The sequence below is a fragment of the Garra rufa genome, chromosome 25 (genome assembly GCF_049309525.1).
Source record: "Garra rufa chromosome 25, GarRuf1.0, whole genome shotgun sequence".
NCBI lineage: Eukaryota > Metazoa > Chordata > Actinopteri > Cypriniformes > Cyprinidae > Garra > Garra rufa.
The window spans coordinates 14,016,096-14,038,292 of record NC_133385.1 but is presented as its reverse complement, the minus strand read 5'-3'; the positions used below and the strand labels follow the sequence as shown (position 1 = coordinate 14,038,292).

Genomic DNA, 22,197 nt, shown 5'->3' with positions numbered 1-22,197 from the left:
CAAACACGCATATTACTGTGATTATGTGATCATTATGGCATGATAATTCACTAAAGATGGTAATTATCATTGTTAATTCCTCCTACAGTGTGGTCTTTCAGTTCAAGAGCTCGAAGAAATCCAATAACGGTACTGATGTGAATGCTGGACAAATACCTCAGCTGCTGTACAGGTACATGAGCAATTTCAGTTCTGTAACGGCTTGTTTGGTGTATCGACTTTATTAATTCTTTCACATGCCTGTTTTGTTCTGATGTTTCAGGTTGCCATCGAATGATGGGAACGCATCCAAAGGAAAACAGCAGACCAGTGAGCCTGTGCACATTCTCAAGCGTTCGTTCGCTAGGACCGTGTCTGTGGTATGTTTATGAAAATATACTGGTTGCTTATGGGCCAATAATGTTAAGCTTAAAGGAGAAGTTCACTTCCAGTACAAAAACGTAGAGATAATTTACTCATTTACCCACCCCTTTGTCATCCAAGATGTTCATGTCTTTCTTTCTTAAGTCATAAAGAAATTGTTTTTGAGGAAAATAGTTTAGGAGTTTTCTCCATATAGTGGACTTCAATTGTACATGTGAGTTTGAACTTCTAAAATGCAGTTTAAATGCAGCTTCAAAGGGCTCGAAATGATCCCAGCTGAGGATGAAGGGTTTTATGTAGCGAAACGATCCGTTATTTTCTAAAAACAAAAACAACATTTATGTACATTTTAATCTCAAATGCTTGTCGTGTCTATCTCTACGTGTCTTCTCTGTATTCCGGTTCAAGACAGTTAGGGTATGTTGAAAAACTCCCATCTCATTTTCTTCTCTAACTTCAAAATTATCCTACATTGCGGTTTGACCTTTTTTGAAAAGGGCGTTTGATCATCTTTGCATGTTCACTTTGTAAAAACTGGGTCGGTACTTCTGCAGCATTGTAGGATGATTTTGAAGTTGGAGGAGAAAATGAGATGGGAGTTTTTCAACATACCTAACTGTCCTGAACCGGAATACACAGAAGGCACGCAGAGCTAGACAAGACGAGCATTTGAGGTTAAAAACTAACATAAATTAACGTAAAAAGTGTTTAGGTGATGTAAAAGTCTGGTCTGGCCCAATTAAATTGCTGACATTCTTGAATTGTTTTTAAACAAGCAGTGAAGCAGTTTTGTATTAATTAATTATTATTATTTTTTTTTATTAAAAACTTAACTTGCCAAATCAACTGACATAGTAATCAACATAATTCTTGCGTTTCTGGCAATATCTGATTTTTTTTTTTACATGGCAGGATTGATAAATGGAAAAAACAAGAAAATATCATCATGTACGCTATTTAAAAATGTACAATATTTGTTATTTTTATTTATTTTTCAAAATAATAAATGTGTACTCATTCAGTATTCATTAATATTTAAAACATATTTAATTACTTCTTACCTGACGGTTAAACCATTTGACAAGAAAATCTCAATATAGGTAATTCAAAAATTTACAATATTTGTTACCTTTATTTTTTTTTAAAAAGTATTTTGAAAATAAATAATATATGTACTCATTAGTAGTTATGTTGTACAGAAAAAAAATTATTTGATGGTTGCATCATTTGTGACCCTGGACCACAAAACCAGTCTTAAGTCGCTGGGGTATGTTTGTAGCAATAGCCAAAAATACATTGCATGGGTCAAAATTATTGATTTTTCTTTTATGCCAAAAATCATTAGGAAATTAAGTAAAGATCATGTTCCATGAAGATTTTTTGTAAAATTCCTACTGTAAATATATCAAAATGTAATTTTTGATTAGTAATATGCATTGTTAAGAACCTAATTTGGACAACTTTAAAGGCGATTTTCTCAGTATTTTGATTTTTTTGCACCCTCAGATTCCTAATTTTCAAATAGATGTATCTCGGCCAAATATTGTCCTATCCTAACAAACCATACATCAATAGAAAGCTTATTTATTGAGCTTTCATATGATGTATACATCTCAGTTTTGTAAAATTTTACCTTAAGACTGGTTTTGTGGTCCAGGGTCACATTTGACAAGTTACTAATCAAAATTTTGTTCATTTAAAATCTGTTTAAATGAATTTCAAAAGTTTATGAAACTGACATAAATGTACAACTACTTAAGTCCACTGTTGACAATGTTGAGGAAATTTGAAACAGGAAACAGAAAAACAGTCCCGCCCTCTTTTTTGAATAGCCAATAGTGTTTTGTTTATATCACAGAGCCATTGAACTCTGTAAGGCTGCATTTGACGGCGTATGACAGCCACAATCTAATCCATATTATAAAATACAGCGTTCCATTTAGAATTCAAACGGGTCTGATACGTTTTGTGGTCTGTGCCGATTCTGTGCTGTTGTGTCTCTGGACCAGAGCAGACTGTGTGTACGCTGTGGCGGTTTGTGTGACTTCTTTCTCACCAATGGAAAGCATATGTACACTGTCTAAATCATTCCCTATCTCCTATATAGTGCACTGCGTGCCATTCACCGTACAGAATATGCTAATTTTGTGAAGCTTTGGCATCTATTTATAGTGTAGGGGGCGGGACACTTCGAATTCTAGAGAGCGTTTGATTGGAAGTGCAGGGTGATGTCATGAAAATCGTTAATCCATATTGGTGAAAGTGAGAGACTGTACTGTAAGTTTTGAATGCTTAAATCTTCTAAATGCAAATTTTGTCATTGTTTTGAAGCACACTAGCTTACAAATAACCTTTAGGCTAACATGTTCATACTAAAAGCCAAAAAACTAAAATGTTGATTTCATGGGGACTTGGCACGCATTTAAAAAAAAGATCCTTGTAAGATTTCTCTTTCATCTCTGTTTGTGGTTGACCCATAAATGTGCTCGTGCTGATATTTTGACCTGCTTTTTCCTCAAAAGGATATGTTAGCAACACTAGTTTGAGTGTTCATATAATATCCTTATGCCTTGTAACAAACTAGAAAGCAAAAAGAAATTGGCAAGCAGCAGATGTACCGCAGCCAATTCTGAATAGTTTGTACTTCAGTGTATTTTATTGCCTGTTATTCTTGAAGGAAATCCCTTGAGTGCTGGTGCTTTTTTTCCATGCGTCTATCTGCTTTGTGCAGTCAAACCAAGTTAATAATAGGTCAGCTCTTTGGTTCATTTCCCAGTTGTGTGTGTTTGTTCTCGTGTCAGGACTGTTTCGAGTCTCTGCTGAGTATCCTGCACTGGAGCTGGACCACGCTGGTGTTGGGGGTGGAGGAGCTGAGGGGCCTGAAGGGTTTCCAGTTCACAGCCACTCTTCTGGACCTGGAGCGTCTGCGGTTTGTGGGCACCTGCTGCCTGCGACTGTTACGAGTCTACATTTGCGAGATCTTCCCCATTTCTGGTATTCTATACCATTTCTGCTTATATCTAAAGGATGTTAAAGTGGCGTCCCACTGGCTGTTTAAAAACCTACATATTATTTTTGCTAAAATGCTGCAGTCAAGACAGGCCCCTTTCACTCATTCTGCTATTTAAGTGATTGTGTAAGTAAAGCTATTGGCTGAAAAAACAGCTGACCTAAGTTACATTGATTTTGAGCACTGCTGTCACTCTCTTGACACTGTACGACTAGACCTTGTCACCCGGTCTTATTGTTATACACTGAATCTGTGCTGTCACTTCTTGCTGAGTCGGACTGTTGATGTCACACGTGGAGCTCCCTTGAGTTACAGATGTAGTCTATATTGATTGTCAGGGTCTTATGTCACACTAGGCCTTTAAGCACATGTAATGAAGAGGAAGACAGCTTTGGGACAGAGTTGTTAGTCTTTAAGGAATAGTCTGAATAATTATTAACTAAAACCAAAATTTAAAATTGTGAAACATTGTTATGATGTAAAAAAAAAAAATGTTCTGAAGATCTGAAGTGTGATCAAAGCTGAATTTTCAGCATCATTACTCCAGTCTTTAGTGATCACATGATCATCCAGAAAACATTTTAAAATGCTGATTTATAATTAGTGCTGGAAATAGTTTTTGCTGCTTAATATTTTTATTTACAACCTGTGATACTTTTTTCAGGATTCTGTGATACATTTATTTAAAATAGAAATCTTTTCTGACAATATGCACTACCGTTCAAATCTTTAGGGTCAGTACGTTTTTATTCTCTCTTTTTTTTTTTTTATTACTTTTATTCAGCAAGGGTGTCTTAAAATTGACAAAAAAATGATAGCATTTCTATTTTGAATGAATGCTGTTCTTTTTAAACTTTTTATTCATCAAAGACTCCTGAAATAAGTATCACAGGTTCCAAAAAAAATGTTTGGCAGCACAACTGTTTCCAACATTGATAATTCTAATAATAAATCAGCATATTAGAATTTCTAAAGTATCATGTGACTCTTAAGACTGGAGTAATGCCTGATTAAAAAATCAGCTTTGCATCACAGGAATAAATATTTTTTTTAAGTATATTACAATATAAACCATTATTTTATATTGTAATAAAATTTCACAGTATTACAGTTTTTTTTTTTTTCAAAAAATACTTATTTAGAAAACATTATTAGTCTTACTAATCCCACTCTATACTAGTCTATACTATATATGATAGTTAACAAGCCAACATTTCTGATTTTTGTTTAGTTTAAGTTTAAGTACTAAAATACTACTAAACTAAAACTTAAAAAAATATGTATTTCAGAAAATAACAAAAACTAATACAAATAAAACTACATAACGAAATTACTAAAACTGCAACTAAAATGAAAATGAAAGCAGAAAATATAACTAATTTAACAAATATAACAATTGTGTGGATCTTAAAAAGGTCTTAAATCAGAGCAGAAAAAAGTAACATTGAATGCTGCATGCGTTGCCAAAAATTCTGTCTTCCTGGGTAATTTCGTTTTTTTTAATGCAAATATCTAAACATTCTTTAATCAAAATAAAGTTCTTGAGATCCAAATGTAAAATGTAGTCTTGGAAAACTGAAAAGTAAAGTGGGTTAATGCTTAAAACAAAAACATATATCCTCAAAACACGTTTTCCCTTTGAATCAAGTTATTTTTTCTGAGTCCATTGGCACAAATTTGTTCTTGTTTTAAGCATAAACTTTACAGAACTAAAACTAAATTTTACAGAAAATGGGATTTCTTACGTCATTTTGCCTGATTTATGAATATTTAGCCATTTGCAATGGGAAATCAGACAAAAATACTAAGGAAGAGCATTACTCTTATTTTTACAGTGTGGTCAGAAGGTACAAGAAAAGTTATTTCTATATTCGAGTGGTTTGGAGCAGAGCTATTTAAGCCTTAAATCTTTTTAATTATTAAAAATAAATAGAGATCTGTTGGAAGCTGTATATTCAAATGTTGAAGTGTTACTAATACAGCTCATTTTCTGCTCCCTAGACGTTTACATTAAGAGAACATATTGATTTGATGTGTTCCCTTCAATTTATTCCTTTACTTTGCCTTAAAGGGATAGTTCAACAAAAAATTAAAATTCTGTCATTAATTACTCACCCTCATGCCATTTTAAACTCGTAAGAGCTCTTTTAATCTACATAACACAAAGTAAGATATTTTTGATGAAATCCAAGAGCTTTCTAACCCTGCATAGACAGCAACGCAAAAAAACAGGCAGTATTCTCGTAGCTTCATAACATTACGGTTGAACCACTGATGTCACATGGACTATTTTATCGATGACCTTACTACCTTTCTGGGCCTTGAACATATCAGTTGTGTTGCTGTCTATGCAGGGTCAGAAAGCTCTCAGATTTCATCAAAAATATCTTAATTTGTGTTCCTAAGATGAACAAAGGTCTTGAAATGACAGAGTTTTAATTATTGGGTGAACTATCCCTATAAAGTTACCTTTATAAAACCTGCAGAACTGTCTGGTCCAAATTGCATCTGCATTTTATCTTACACTGCCTGTTTGTGTCTCCTATCCAGCCAGTACCAAAGCGGTTGTGGAGGAGTCCAGCAGGCTGGCGGAGTGTGTAGGAAAGACACGCAGCCTCCTGAAGAAGATCCTGTCAGAGGGGATGGACAACTGCCTGACCAAGCTGGACAACGACCCGCAGGGATATCTGAGTCAACCCCTTACGCTGCTGGAGGCCGTGCTGCAAGAGTGCCACAACACCTTCACCGCCTGCTTCCACTCGTTCTACCCCACGCCGGCCCTGCAGTGGGCCTGCCTTTGCGATCTGCTCAACTGCCTGGACCAGGTAATCACAATCACGAGACATTCAGCTTGTACATAAAAACACCATAATACATTCACAGATATTTAGGAAACATGTTAAGTTCACATACTTGTTTCTCTGAAAAACAAAGCTACAGCCTCCTGTTTTTGTTTTGGTCTGACTCTGCCCACTGAAAGTTTAACCAATAGTATTTTGACACCCCGGGTTGCCAGTTGGTGAAAAACAGCGTATTGAAGCCGTGGAAGCCAGCAAACGAACTGGGTCAAAGATTGCAGTTTCTACTCAACCTTAGAAGCCTCAGCATCAATCTGAAAAGCTCTATGACTAAAGGCATATAAAAATGTGGATTAATCAACTCAAACTTTGTTGCCTTTCATTGTCAATTGCACTTGTTCCTGTCGTGTATCCCTCAATCTGGCAACCCACGTGACCATTGCGTCAGAGGTGGACGCAGTATAAGAAACCATCTTTTAAATTTGGACTGCAGGACCCATTTCAACTGCTAGCTGTCAATATTAAGTCTCATGTGGCCTCATTTTGTCTAGATTATAAATCATAAATGGATAAATCTCAATAAACCTATCAAGAACGTCATAATTTAACCCAAAAGCAACAGAAAGAAATAATAAATTATATTTTGGTTAAATCAAATTAAGTCTTATTATAAGGTCATTATTATCTTTTTTTTTTTTCATGACAATTAAGAACATTTTTCCAACCAATTAAAAAAAGGGGGAAAAAAATCCCCCCAATTCTCTTCAGTCTGAAGCAAAATCACATCATGATTTATTCTTTAAAATGTAAAATATGGTTCTTTTTGTACTGCTTTTAATGTTTGCTCTACAATACAAGGCATTATAGTAATTTTATTACTGTAATTTTATTACTTGAATTTTATTAATGTGAAATACAAAATAATATTAACAATGTTCTCTAATGGGGGGGGGGTGTGCCTACTTCTAATAAAAATATGAAAAAATAAAAACATATGGAATTTTTTTTTATTAATAGGAATAATTTAGCATTTATTTTTATGCATATTTAAATGTAGCAATGTAGCAATTCTAAAAAATAAATAAATAAAAAATAAAACTAAGGAAAAAACCATGTATGAAAAACAGATTGCATTGTAAATGTGTATTTGTTAAAGTTTACTTAATTATACATTTTATTTATTATTTTATTTTATTATTATTATAATGTATTTCTTTCTTTTTATTATTTTATTATTTTTATAATTAATATTTTTATGTATATTTACTTTTTTGACTGAAAGCGTTGGTATAGGAGGAAAAATGTCTATTTTGCCATTTTCTTTTGGTTAATACTTTTGAAAAGATGAAAAAATAATAATAAAAATAATATAATATGGAAAAATAAAAAAAAAAATAAAAAAGGAAAAACCACATATGGAAAACATGGAATCCAAAATATAATGTTTCTTTTTTTCTTTTTCTTTTACAAAAAATAAATAATGAGTAATTTAGCATAACCTGTGCTTGTTTGTCTTTTTTTTTAAATTATAATAAAAATAATAAAACATGAAAAAATAAAAACAAGGAAAAGGCACATATGGAAAACATATGGAATCCAAAATATAACGTTTCTTTTTTTCCTTTTTCTTTAAAAAACAAACAAAAAAACAATTAGGATTAATTAAGCATAACCTATGCTTGGTTTTTCAAAATTTTTAAATTATAATAAAAAAATAAAAATAAGGAAAAACCACATATGCAATCCTAAATATAATGTTTCTTTTTTTTCTTTTTTTAAGTAAATAATTAAGATTCATCATGTAGCATAACCTATGCTTGTTTGTCATTTTTATATTTTATATTTTTATATGGTTATTATTTTAATTTGTAAATATATATTAGTTGAATTTTACTTATTTATACATTTTATTATAATTATCTTATTATAATTATTATAGTGTATTTCTTTCTTTTCATTATTTATTTATTTTTAATTATTTTATTATTTCTATAATATTTTATGTATATTATTTTTTTTTTGACTGAAAGTGTTGCTATAGGGAAAAAAAAGGTAAATTTTGCATTTCACTTTTGGTTAATACTTCTGAAAAATATAATAAATAATAAATTAAATTATTTCAATGTTTTCTCTTTGATTTTGGGTTGAAATGTGACCTAGATATGTTTTTTGTGATATTCACCTCTAGAACCTCTTTAACAGAGATGCATTTTCAGCTGAACCACTTTCAGTTCCCAGCTCACACTGCAATCGAGCCTCTTGACAGATTTAGAGCTGATGAATCTGAGCTCTAAAATATCTCCAATGACACCGTAAATCAGAGATTCTCTCAGAAAAGAGGGAGAGCCTCCATATATTTTCTTTTTCAAATTTCTGAGCAATACATTAATCACTTACTGGTAGACACACAGTCTAGTTAGATGCAGCAAAGACTCTACCCATCATAACATTGACCTTCATGTTGACCTTCAGGACATTCAAGAGGCGAACTTCCGCACGTCGAGCAGCCGTCTGCTGGCCGCGGTCATGTCAGCGCTGTGTAACACGTCGGTCAAGCTGACCTCCATCTTGCCCATCGCGTACGACGGGGAGGTGTTGCTGCGCTCCCTCGTCAAGCAGGTCAGCACCGAGAATGACTCTGCCCTCGCTCACCGCTTCCCCCTGCTGGTGGCACACATGGAGAAACTCAGCCACGTGAGTACTATCATCCCTCCTTTTTCAAAATAAAACATTTTATTAACATTTATCTGCCTGAGCGGTTACAAAGCTCTCTTTATCGTGTTTTGATCAGACGGAGGAGAATCTCATGGGCATGACAACTTTCCGTGAGGTTCTGGAGAAGATGCTTGTCATTGTGGTGCTTCCTGTGAGGAAGAGTCTGAGGAAAGAGGTTGAGCTCTTTTCTCCTCATCTGGTGTCCAACACTTGTGGCCTCCTGGCTAGTATCGTCAGTGAGCTCACTGCATCTGCTCTCGGCTCTGAGGTTAGAAGGACAAATCTTTTGCTTGCCTCTCATTCCTCTCATCCACATACACACACACACACTCCTCCTCGTCTCTTTGTCCGCAGAGCATTCGCCTGCTGCTCTAATTGCATTACAGCCACCGACTGGCCATAAATAGCTTTTAGATGGTGGAGGAGAAATTATGTCACTCTGTTTCATTAGAATCCCAGAATTCACTCAGAATCTGTATCCATAGAGCGATACAGAAAGATCTATATTAAAATAAAGTTGAATGTCAATGTTTAGTAAGAAATATGTTAATATATGTATATTTAATTATACGATTTATAATATTTTTACAATGTTAAAACATTAACATACAGTTGCAATCAAAATTATTCAACCCCCCCAGAGACTGCAGTACTTTACAAATATTTTTTGCTCTTTCTGAAGATCCAGGACTAAATTGCATCTACAACAGTTTTCTGGCATATTAAAAAGGGATAATGTCAATATATAATGTAATGTTTTTGAGTTATAGGATTTTTTTAATTACACAGCTATGTCAGAATTATTCAACCCCTATTCAACATTGCTGTTTTAAGACAGTTATTTTTATGGTAAGGAACAAAATTGTCTTAAAAAATTGTCTTAAGCCTTTACAAACTTATTAAAAATGGAATTAGCTTGGGGTGTTACACATAGTATACTCTTAGCCCATGCATGTGCTGAAGATGAGTAGCAAATATGGTAAAGTCAACAGAGCTCACACAAAATCAATAGAGAAGAAATAGTTTGCTATATTATAAAGTCTAAAACTACATGAAGATTTCTAAGACATTACAAGTTCCTAAAGACACAGCTGGCAGCCGTATTCCTTAGATTAAAGTGTGTTGAACCAGAAAACCTTTGAGAGTGTTGAACAAAAAAGCACAATATCATAAAATGTTTGATCAGATCAACTGAGGAAAAGCTTGCAATGTACAGCCAAAGACTTGCAAGATGACCCGACAAAACGAGGAAAAATATTTCAATGCAGTGTACAAGAGGAACACTAGACAAGTGTAGTCTTCATGTTGAGGAATCTTGCTGAATACCATTCTTGACCAAGAACAACAAAAAGCTGACTTGAACATGCCAAAATTCATTTGGATAGACCTGTGGAGTTCTGGAAGAATGTTTTATGGAGTGATGTGACCAAACTGGAACTTTTTGGACGTATGGATCAGAGGTATGTCTGGTGCAAGCAGTGGCAAAGTAAAAACCAAAGATTATCAGTGATCTGAAAGCTTTTTCAGGTGAGGAATGGCCCAAGATTGCAGCAGAAAGGTGACAGGAACATCTAAGCACTTCCAGGCAGTGTTTATTGGTGGTTTTAAAGAATAAAAGATTCTACACCAAATTTACTTTCAGGGGTTGAATAATTTTGAACTTAAATGTTTAGAGCCAATTCGATTTTTTTTTTCCATTATTCATCAACTTACGTTCTCAGAATTACTCAAATGTGTATTAACTTTCTTTAATAGTTTACTGATGCCTTTGTTGAATTGTTTTCACAAAATGTTCTCTGCAGCAAAATGTCTTGCAGGACAAGGGGGTTGAATAATTTTGATTGCAACTGTATTAATATTTTAAACAAATTATTATATGTGACCCTGGACCACAAAACCAGTCTTAAGTAGCATTGGGTGCATTTGTAGCAATAGCCAAAAATACATTGTTTGGGTCAAAATGATCCCTTTTTTGTTTTTATGCCGAAAATCATTAGGATATTAAGTAAAGCTTATGTTGCATGAAGATATTTAGTAAAATTTCTACTGTAAATAGATGAAAACAATTTTTTTTATTAGTAATATGCATTGCTAAGAACTTAATTTGGACAACTTTAAAAATGTTTTTTTTTTTCTTTTCAATATTTTTGCACTCTAAAATTATCCTAATATCCTAACAAACCATACATCAATGGAAAGCTTATTTATTAAAAAATTGACCCTTATGACTGACTTTGTGGTACAGGGTCACAAAAAAATATTTTATTTAATTAATTAAATTTTTAAACAAATTAAAATTTAAAATTCAAATTTTTATTTAATATACTTATTAGCATTATATTTATAGTATATTTTTATGTACAAATATATTATTTATTAACATATTTGTATATTTAAGCTTCTCCCTCCAGGCTGTCTGGGCCTTGAACCAGGACATTTCTAATTTATGTCAGTTTATAAAATTCCAATTCTGTCTTTTTGATTTTTCTTTTATAATTTATTTCTGTTATTTTAATATTTTATTATATTTTATTTCTGTGTTACTCAATTTTATTCTGTGTGCAAAGAGTCAAAAAAACCTGCATGTCATACTGTGTGGACAAACATTTTACCCTGTTTAAATCTTTTGAATACTGTAAAAACAAAAAATCTCAATATCAGCGTAAAAAATGTAAAGCATGCAGATTCCATGTTGGCCTGCTCATGCAGGATTGTTGTAGTGGGAAGCTGAGTCATGAACACAGGTGTGTCCTCCACTGGACCACAACAGTCTGCTGCAGTCTTTCTCCAACCACTTGGGAAAAGGCCATTGGCACGTTGCCATAGCAACTGTTCTGTCATGCTCTAATAGAGTACATTATGGAGAGTCTTACAGCTGCTTTACTTCTCTTTACCTCTGTCTGTTTCCAAAGGTTGAATATAAATCGCTAATAGAGTTGCACAAATGGCATCCACTTTCTGCTGTTTGCAGTCGCACAGGAAAAGCATGATTTTAGTTGGCGGTTCTCATGTAGGCTCCGGTTCAATAACACAAACATCCTCCCTCAGTTATTTGGCCTGCTGCCACCTGCTGGGAAGAGAAGTGACACTTCATCTTAAAGGGACAGTTTATCCAGAAATGACACAGCTGCTGTCCCTTTAATGTGCTGCAGTGACTCTACACTAAATGTAAATTCTTGTCTACAGTTTTGAAACTTCTTTGTTGTTGTTGTGCAGGTGGACGGGCTGAACTCCCTGCACTCTGTGAAGTCCACCCCTAACCGCTTCACCAAGACCAGCCAGGGACGCAGCTGGAACACGGGCAACGGCTCCCCCGATGCCATCTGCTTCACGGTGGACAAGCCAGGGGTGGTGCTGGTGGGTTTCTGTGTGTACGGAGGAGGAGGCATCCACGAGTATGAGCTGGAGGTGCTCGCGGATGATGTGAGTGCTCACCTGATGTCACGTGGAAGCTAGACTTTTAAAGGAATAGTTTGTACAAAACTGAATGTTCTGTCTTTATTTACTCACCCTCATGTCATTCCATACCTATATGCTGTTATTTTCCCATTTTCCACTTTCCAAAAATGTCCTAAAAGGAGGATTTTACTTTACACAGCTGCTTTCTATACAACAACAGTTTGAGACCATGTCTGTCGAGATTCAAATAAGCACCAGAAAAATATCATATGTTTTTCTGGAAAAAAACATGCCATACACCGTGTCAAAATTGCATTGTTGACCAAAAAGAAGAACAGCAAAGTTGTGAATCAGTCGCATTATATTATTACCACATTAAAAGATGTAAAATAGTAGTAAATAAAACATTTACAAAAACTATAAGCATGAATTTAAAGGGATAGTTCATCCAAAAATGAAAATTCTGTCATTAATACTCACCCTCATGTCGTTCCAAACCTGTAAGACCATCATTCATCTTCAGAAGATATTTTTGATGAAATCCGAGAGCTTTCTGACCCTGCATAGACCCTGACAGCAACGCAACAGACACATCCAAGGCCCAGAAATGTAGTAAGCACATTGATAAAATAGTCCATGTGTTATCAGTGGTTCAACCTGATTTTATGAAGCTATGAGAATGCTTTTTGTGCACAAAGAAAACAAAAATAATGACTTTATTCAACAATTTCTTCTCTTCCGTGTCAGTCGACAGCCAATGCAAGGCGGAGAATGACACTGAAGAGAAGAAAGTTTTCTCGTAACTTCATACAAACCACTGATTTTCCATGGACTACTTTAACGAAGACATTACTACCTTTCTGAGCCTTGAATGTGTCAGTTGCGTTGCTGTCTATGCAGGGTTAGAAAGCTCTCAAATTTAATCAAAAATAGCTTCATATATCTTCTGTAGATGAACAAAGATCTTAAAGGTTTGGAACAACATGAGGGTGATTAATGACAGAATCTTTATTTTTTTCACAAAACTATTTATTTTAGAATTTTAGCTACTGCTCTTTTACTCTGCAAAAAGTCCCTCTAATTTAATGGTAATCAAAACAAGAATGAAAAATCTAGTTATAAAATGAATTATAGTGGCTTTTATTATAAGCACCATGCCTAAACAAGCTGAAATAGAAACTGAAATAAGGCGTGTGGGAAAAGTGCTGTACAGAGAGAAATAAAAACTGAAACCAAAAGGACACATAGACCAGTCATTTCTATTTTACCATCAGTTGACTTCTTGCACTGATCAATATGTTCCAACAATTAATGATTTGAGATTTTTTACTTTACCACATTAAAGAATGTAAGTTTAAGGATTAAAAGTGAATGAAAGTAGGAAAATGAACTTTAATAAATGGTTAAATCCCATACAATAATTGGAAATCCCATGCAATAAAGACAGAAGGTGAGAATTTGAGAAGAGAAACAAGATTTCATGTTTAGTCTAGTACAGTAACTCATGGAATATTATTAAAATCGCAGGAAAAAATACAAACATAATGCAAATTTGTGGGCCCATGTGTCTTTGGGTTTGGCATAAATCAACTTTTTTTTTTATTGCTAGACTATCGTTTCTTTGGTAAACATGGATTCTCACTTCTTCTGTCCCAATATCCATTTAAAACGTCAGGCTTCACATAGGCACAAATGTGTTTGGTGTACCACTGTGATGGGGCAGCTGTCACACTGACTGGCACAACCCTGCTGTACAACAAATAATAGGGGCTTTCGCACTGGAGGAACCTTTTTATAGATCGTAGAACTATTGGTGGAAGTTTCCGCTTTTTAAAGGGAGCATAGTACACACAGTTTCACCCAATCTCATGATAATCTTGAGTACCTATAGAGTAGTACTGCATCCTTCATATCTCCAAAAAGTCTTTAGTTTTATCATAATTACAAAAGAAAGGTACAGCTTTATGATTCTCTCTAAAAACAGCCGAGCTCCTGGAGGTGTGCAGTGGGCGGAGCTAAAGATTGACGAGCGAGTGCTCGCCGATTGCAAACAAAAAACAGACATTTAATTCTCTTTCACTTACCAGCTGCAGTTCTGAATCATGAACAGGATTTTTTATAGCTGGGACCGCTCCATCTTTCAGTATCAAACGATGTGTCGAACTGGGCCTTGTTTATAAAACGTTCGTCAATAAACACACTTGCAAAACTCTGTTTTTGCCCCGGAAAAACAAACTGCATCTACTGTTCACATAACGCTGGGTTCTTCGGAAAGCTGAGCAAGGTTATTTTTGCCTTACAACCAAAACCACACTTTTTTTAGAGACATTCTTCCCGAGTGAGTCCCTTGCAGCAGTGCAGCTGAATGAAGCACGTTGATGGGCGCGCTCTTGCACTCGCTCTGGTCGATGTGTGCGCGGGCACGCTTTTCCGGGAGAAATGCCCATACAAGGAGTTCACCCTTTTACGATGTCATGAAGAGCCATGATCGAAAAAACTTTCCAAAACTTGTAAGAAACCCTGAAGTGTGTATTTGGCACAGAAATACTCGGTTATACGTCCAAATTGTTTAGCATGAGAATCCAACTTTTTAACAGTGTAAATAACTTAACATGAATGAAACGGCATTGGACCCCCCCTTAAGGAACTAGGAACATATTTAGTTCTAAGAAATGATTGGGGGAACTAAATTACCTCCTTCAAGGTAGGGTCTAAAACAATTCTATAGGAACTATCAATGACGCAAGTGTTTGCTGATTGGCCAAACGCGTACGAAACACCAGCTACCCGGCATTTTTAAAAAGCCATGTACAAATATGTACTCCACAAACATGGAAAACAATGATAACAGCAGTTAGCTACCTGTTGTCTGCACTCTGCAGTGTTATGTACAAATATGCAAGTTGTCATAGGAGACTTTGTAAGATTTTCATGCTCTTTTCATGCTCTTGCAATTGCAATTGCAATATCCGTTATCATGAAACCCACGCCACAACAAAAACGTCTCAGATCACGACGTCCTCTATTCACTGGTTGTTGATGTTTGTAAATGCTGCGAATAAAGACATCGCTGTCGGCCACTTCAGAACCAGGAAAACGGCCTGAGGGGGAAATTGGTTCTCTAGGAACCACCATGCTTTCACAGTGCGAAAGTCCATAATTTCAATTGAATAACTTTGTTTGTTTGACTGCATTTTTGTTTGATGAATAGGTTGCAATGTCAATTGGTGTCTGTGCATGCATACTTGTTCCAGTTGATAAAAAAATGTGGCTTATATCCTAAAAAATGTGGTATTTGGTGCCAAATCTGTTTAAGACAAACTCATTTTTGAGTGAACCGAACGTGTGAATAAGTTGTCCCAATGTCTTACCCTGTTTTTTTTCTCTGTGTTCTTGTTCTGTCCATCTGTCCTGTTTTATCAGGCTCAGACAGAGCACCCTGGAGATTCCGCCCACTCCCACAGATGGACGTCTCTAGAACTGGTCAAAGGCACTTACAGCACTGACGACTCCCCCAGTGACATCGCTGAGATCCGTCTGGACAAAGCTGTTCCTCTGAAGGTGCTGCGAATTTTACACATGAATCATGTGAAGCATAAACTTCACTTCAGCGCAAACTCACTTCCACCCTGTTGCTCTTGCAGGAGAATGTGAAATATGCTGTCCGCCTGCGTAACTACGGCAGCCGCACAGCCAATGGGGATGGAGGCATGACCACCGTACAGTGCTCTGATGGAGTTAGCTTCACCTTTAGCACCTGCAGCCTGAGCAGCAATGGCACCAACCAGACTAGAGGCCAGATTCCTCAGATTCTCTATTACAGGTATATACTTTATTCCTTCCTATCTTATTTATAAAGGATGTGTAACATCTTATTGACACCGATTGCTTGTTACAGGAGTGAATATGATGGTGACCTGCAGTCACAGCTGTTAAGCAAAGCCAATGAAGAAGACAAGAACTGCAGTCGTGCTCTTTCTGTAGTCAGTGTGGTGGTGCGGGCAGCCAAAGACCTCCTCCACAGGGCCTTTGCTGTGGATGGTGAGGATCACTTTTTTAGCCTTCCAAAAACGTCCCCATCTGCTGTTGATTGCAATGAGTCTAATGAGTCATGATTGCAAGAATTGCAAAGAAATTGGGGGAAATATACTTGTTTCATATTCATTGATTGTTACTTATCTCTTTACAGTTGAAGACATTCCAGAGCTGCTGAGTTCCTCCAGTCTCTTCTCAATGCTGCTTCCACTTATTTTGGCATACATTGGTCCTGTGGCTGCCTCTGTCCCTAAGGTAAGGGAGTTTTTCTTAGTGTAATTGGCATCCTTGGCTCTTAATGTGATAATGATCAGTCTCCTTTGCCAAGTCAAGAATGATTAGTTTCCTTTTTCTCACAATGTCTTTCTTGGTCTTCTATTAGGCTGCAGTGGAGGTGTTTGGTTTGGTGCAGGAACTTCTACCAGCAGTTTCTGCCCTGAACCAGAAATATGCCCCTCCCGCTTTCAATCCTAACCAGTCCACAGACAGCACCACTGGGAACCAGCCAGAGCAGGGCTTGTCAGCTTGCACCACCTCTAATCATTATGCTGTCATTGAGAGTGATCACCCCTACAAGCAGGCTGCTGTCACCCAGTACAAGGTACATTTGTTCTCATTTCCTAATATTCAACAGGAAAAGGTCAAATCTAGCAAATCAAGCTGTTTATTATCTAGCAACCTGTTTACATTACCCTGCCAACTAAATAGAATAGCAATGCTCTAGCAACCACTAATAACACTTTAGAAACTGCTTACAGGGCTTGACATTAACATTTCCGACACAAAAGCTGATGTTAATGCAGGAAAAGAAAAGATGTTGGTAGCGTAAACTGCTATTTTAATTGTAGGGAACTGCTCAAATACTGATTGGTGTTTTTTTAACACATCTGGCTAATAATTTTAATTGCAATGAATTTAGAATTTGAGAATTTGAATCAACCACACATAATTAAATTCCCAGCTACACCCTAATCGATCACCAGAACACCCAATCAACTCCTTAGCAAAACCCTAAACAACCACCCAGCAACACCCTAATCCACACCCAAAACAACCAATCAACTTTGCACTCTAACAACCACCCAGCGACACCCAATAAAACCCGCAGCAACACTCACTTAAATTCACAGCCACACCCCACTTAACCTCCTAGTACCCAATCAACTCCTCTGCAACACCCTAAACAACCACCCAGCAACACCCAATAAAATCCCCCAGTAGCTCCCTAATCCACACCCAAAACAACCAATCAACCTCGCAGCAACACCCTAACAACCACATAGCGACACCCAATAAAACCCCCAGCAACACTCAATTAAATTCCCAGCCACACCCTACTCAACCTCTTAGTACCCAATCAACTCCTCTGCAACACCCTAAACAACCACCCAGCAACACCCAATAAAACTCCCAGGAACACTCAATTAAATTCCCAACCACACCCTACTTAACCACCCATTACACCCAATCAAATCCTTAGCAACACCCTAATCAACCACCCAGAACAACCAATGAAACACCCTAAACAACCACCCAGAACACCTAATCAATAACTCTGCAACACCCTAATTCACACCTAAAATAAACAATCAACTTCTCAGCAACACCCTAACAACCACTCAGCGACACCTAATAAAACCCCAGCAACACCCAATTAAATTTCAGCCACATCCTACTCAACCCCCCGGTACACCCAATCAAATCCTTAGCAACACCCTAATCAACAACCAGAACACCCTAATCCACTACCTAGAACAACTAATCAACTTCTCAACTACACCCTAAACGACCACCCAGCAACACCCAATAAAATCCCCCAGCAACACCCTAATCCACACCCAAAACCACCAATCAACTTCTCTGCAACACCCTGACCACCCTAATCCAATTCCTAGAACAACCAATCAACTCCTCAGCTACACCTTAATCAACCACCCAGAACACCCAATCTATTCCTCAGCAGCACCATAATTCACACTCGAAACAACCAATCAACTTCTTAGCAATGCTAAGAACCACACGGAAACGCCCAATAAAATCCCCAGCAAAGCCCTAATCCACACCTAGAACACCCAATCAGTTCCTCAGCAACATCCTACTCAACCACCTAGTACACCCAGTCAATTCCTCAGCAACACCCTAATCAACCACCCAGAACAACCAATGAAACAGTCTAAACAACCACCCAGAACACCCTAATCCACTACCTAGAACAACCAATCAACTCCTCAGCAACCCCCAATAGGATTCCCAGCTACACCCTATCAATCACCCAGTACATCCAATCAGCTACACAGTAACGCCCTAATCATACACCAAAACACCCCATCAACTCCTCAGCACCACCCTACACCAGGGGTGCCTAACCCTGTTCCTGGAGATCTACCTACCTGCAGACTTTAGTTCCAGCCCTGCTCCAACACAGCTGTCTGTAATTATCAAGTGCTACCTAAGAGATTAATTAGCTGGCTCAGGTGTGTTTGATCTGGGTTGGAGCTAAACTTTGCAAGATGGTAGGTCTCCAGGAACAGGGTTGGGCACCCCTGCCCTACACAGTCACCTAGAAACACCATTAAAATCCCCAGCAACACCTTGATCTACTACCTTGAACAACCAATCAACGCCTCAGCGACACCCTAGTCAACCACCAGAACACCCAATCAATTTCTCAGCAACACCCTAAACAACCATCCAGCAACACCTAATAAGATCCCTCCGCAACACCCTAATCCACACCCAAAACAGCCAATCAGCTCCTCAGCAATCCAGTCAACTTGTTACAAATTTAGATGCAGTATGACCGGTGTACCTTCAAGAAAGTGGTTTAATCACATTCCCCTGTGCTGGTTTCCAGGTTTCTTTTCCCGACTGCGTTCGCTGGATTACGGTTGAGTTTGATCCTCAGTGTGGCACAGCACAGCCAGAAGATGTCCTCCGTCTCCTGATCCCCAGCCGATCGCTGCACTTCTCTGGGCTCGGCTCCAAAACTCTGGCTCACGAGACCATCAACAGCTGGACCGAGCTCAAGAAGTTCTCTGGCTCCAGTGGCTGGCCCACCGCTGTCTTGGTGCTGCCAGGTAACGGCCGTGTCCCAGACTTTGTAAATGTTTACTTACACTATCATTTTAATGAACATGCTGTTGACGTGTCAGTATTTGTTGATGTCCAGTAATAAAAAAGAAGACATTTCTCATGATGTTTACTTAACACCACTTCCAGGCCCTTGAGCGGGAGTCTCTACCCTGTCAGGAGATAAAGCTTATTTATTTTGTCCTAAAGAGGATTTATAAACACCAGATCCCAATCAGGAAGATTGTGGGATCGTTTACAGAATTGTATCTCTATGGGGACTCTGATTATATGCACAGATGCCACCTTATCAGTGATATTTTAGTATCATTGAGATGCTATTATAGTTTTTAAAAAATCTTTTGAATTAGTTTTGAATGTCTTTGTATTTTCCATCTTCATTTTATTTTAATTTGAAGTTTTAGTAAATATTTTTGACTCCTTTAATTTAGTTAATGTCCATGTTTATCAAAAATGGTTAGATTTTTACTTGTATTAACTTATTATTATTCAAAATTAGTTATGCTACACAGTCTTGCTCATTAACTAATTTACTTTCTCCAATATCAGGTAACGAAGCTCACTTTTCCTTGGAAACGGCATCGGATTATGTGAAAGATGAGAAAGCCTGTTTCTATGGATTCAAATGTGTGGCTGTCGGTTATGAGTTTAACCCTGGGGTTGATGAGGTATGAAATTCAATATGGATGTGTTCTAAACCTGAGCCCAATGCATACAATTAAGTATTAATGTTTGAGGAACCTGTTTAACCCTGCTTTTTACAATATGTGGCCCTACACTGTTAAATCACTTCATTTTCAGGGCAACATTTATAGAAAAATGTAGTAAAGTTGTGAAGTATTGAACTGTGAGTGGACAGTGTTTCAGCTTGGACATCCTAAATAAAATTCATTTATATTTACCACTGCTAGCATCTGAATTATGGATTATTTTTGACTGGAGAAAGGATTAGTGCTCCATGCTGCATATGTATTTGAGACATCTGTCATGCTGTAAGTCTAAGTGTAATGTAAATGTGGCTGTGCTTTCAGGGAATTATTCAGCTGGAGAAGGAATTAGCCTATTTGGGAAGCGTGTGTGCAGCTGCACTCATGAAAAAGGATCTTGCCCTACCCATAGGTAAGAATGACTGTTGCTTTCCAGTGCTCTAGAAGATACATACCTACTGAAATGTGGCATTAACAAGCTACTCAAAATGTTTTATAGTTATAGCAAACTAACATCAAGTAGCTGACTGCAGTAGGTGATACTTAAGGGGCAATGTCTTTTTAGATGATTTTTAAAACACATACTACCATTAGGTTTAGTAAGATTTTGTTTTTGTTTTCTGAAAGGAAGTAATACTTTTTTCCAGCAACGACACATAAAAATATTTATAATTTTTAACATTGCTAAAGATTTCGGTTTCAAATAAATGCTGTTCTTTTGAACTTTCTATTCATCAAACAATCCTGGAAAAATGTGTCACGGTTTTCACAGAACTGTTTTTAACCTTGATTTAAAAGAAGAAATGTTTTTTGAGCAGCAAGTCAACATATTAGAAGCTTTTTTTACTTGTATTTATTTATTTATTTATTTATTTACCAATCATGTGACACTGAGGACTGGAGTAATGGTGCTGAAAATTCAGCTTTGCATCACAGGAATAAATTACATTTTAAAATATACACTATCAGTCAAAAGTTTTTGAACAGTAAGTTTTTTTTTTAAGACGTCTCTTCTGCTTACCAAGCCTGCATTTATTTGACCCAAAGTACAGCAAAAGCAGTAATATTATAAAATATTTGTAATATATTTTAAAACATAATTTATCTCTGTGATTTCAAAGCTGAATTTTCAGCATGATAGAATGATAGAAATGAATACTTTAATTTAGCAAAGATGCTTTAAATTGATCAAAAGTTATAGAAATATTCATAATGTTACAAAAGATTTCTATTTTAGAGAAATGCTTCTCTTCTGAACATTCTATTCATCAAAGAAACCTGAAAAAATCTGCTCGGCTGTTTTTAACATAATAATAATAATTGTTTTTTTGAGTAGCAAATCAGAATATTTTTTAATTATGCTGAGTAATTATGCTAAAATTCAGCTTTGAAATCACAGGAATAAATTACAGATTAAAATCTATTCCAGTAGAAAACAATTATTTTAAATAGTACAAATATTTCACAGTTTTACTGTTTTTGCTGTACTTTAAATCAAATAAATACAGGCTTGGTGAGCAGAAGAGACTTCTTTAACAAACATTTAAAAAAAACTGGTAACACTTTACAATAAGGTTTATTAGTTAAACATTAGTTAATGTATTAACTAACATGAACTAACCATGAGCAATACATTTGTTGCTGCATTTACTAATCTTTATTAACATTAGTTAACGGAAATACAGTTGTTCATTGTTTGTTCATGTTAGTTCACACTGCATTAACTAATGTTAACACAATTTTAATAATGTATTAGTAAATGTTGAAATTAACATTAACAAAGATTAATGAATGCTGTATAAGTGCAGTTCATTATTAGTTCATGTTAACTAATGTGGTTAACTAATGAACCTTATTGTAAAGTGTTACCAAAAAACTTTTGACTTGTAGTGTTGTCAAATAGAACTTTTGATCAAATAAATGCAAACACTTCTTTTGAAAACTTTAGAATTCATAATGAAACTTTAAAAAAAAAGTTAGTGTATTTAGTTGCATAGTTTTTTTTATTTATTTAGAACTACTTTTTTTCTTGTTCAAAACACTGACAGTTTCGAATAAATCTCAGATAGAGTAACACACT

At 36.1% G+C, this 22,197-nt stretch overlaps 1 protein-coding gene across 1 annotated transcript in view; it reads left to right on the top strand.

Annotated features, from left to right (window-relative positions):
• Nucleotides 1-22,197, top strand: part of LOC141301158 (E3 ubiquitin-protein ligase MYCBP2) — a 134,989-nt gene that overhangs the window by 62,453 nt on the left and 50,339 nt on the right. Inside the window, exons 29-43 of the mRNA XM_073831398.1 lie at nucleotides 89-172; nucleotides 263-359; nucleotides 3,165-3,357; nucleotides 5,924-6,198; nucleotides 8,644-8,865; nucleotides 8,963-9,154; nucleotides 12,103-12,309; nucleotides 15,709-15,846; nucleotides 15,930-16,108; nucleotides 16,184-16,326; nucleotides 16,475-16,575; nucleotides 16,703-16,921; nucleotides 19,175-19,397; nucleotides 19,960-20,078; nucleotides 20,442-20,529. Of these exons, the coding sequence (XP_073687499.1) occupies nucleotides 89-172; nucleotides 263-359; nucleotides 3,165-3,357; nucleotides 5,924-6,198; nucleotides 8,644-8,865; nucleotides 8,963-9,154; nucleotides 12,103-12,309; nucleotides 15,709-15,846; nucleotides 15,930-16,108; nucleotides 16,184-16,326; nucleotides 16,475-16,575; nucleotides 16,703-16,921; nucleotides 19,175-19,397; nucleotides 19,960-20,078; nucleotides 20,442-20,529 (2,480 nt within the window). The remainder of the gene's footprint in view (nucleotides 1-88; nucleotides 173-262; nucleotides 360-3,164; nucleotides 3,358-5,923; nucleotides 6,199-8,643; nucleotides 8,866-8,962; nucleotides 9,155-12,102; nucleotides 12,310-15,708; nucleotides 15,847-15,929; nucleotides 16,109-16,183; nucleotides 16,327-16,474; nucleotides 16,576-16,702; nucleotides 16,922-19,174; nucleotides 19,398-19,959; nucleotides 20,079-20,441; nucleotides 20,530-22,197) is intronic.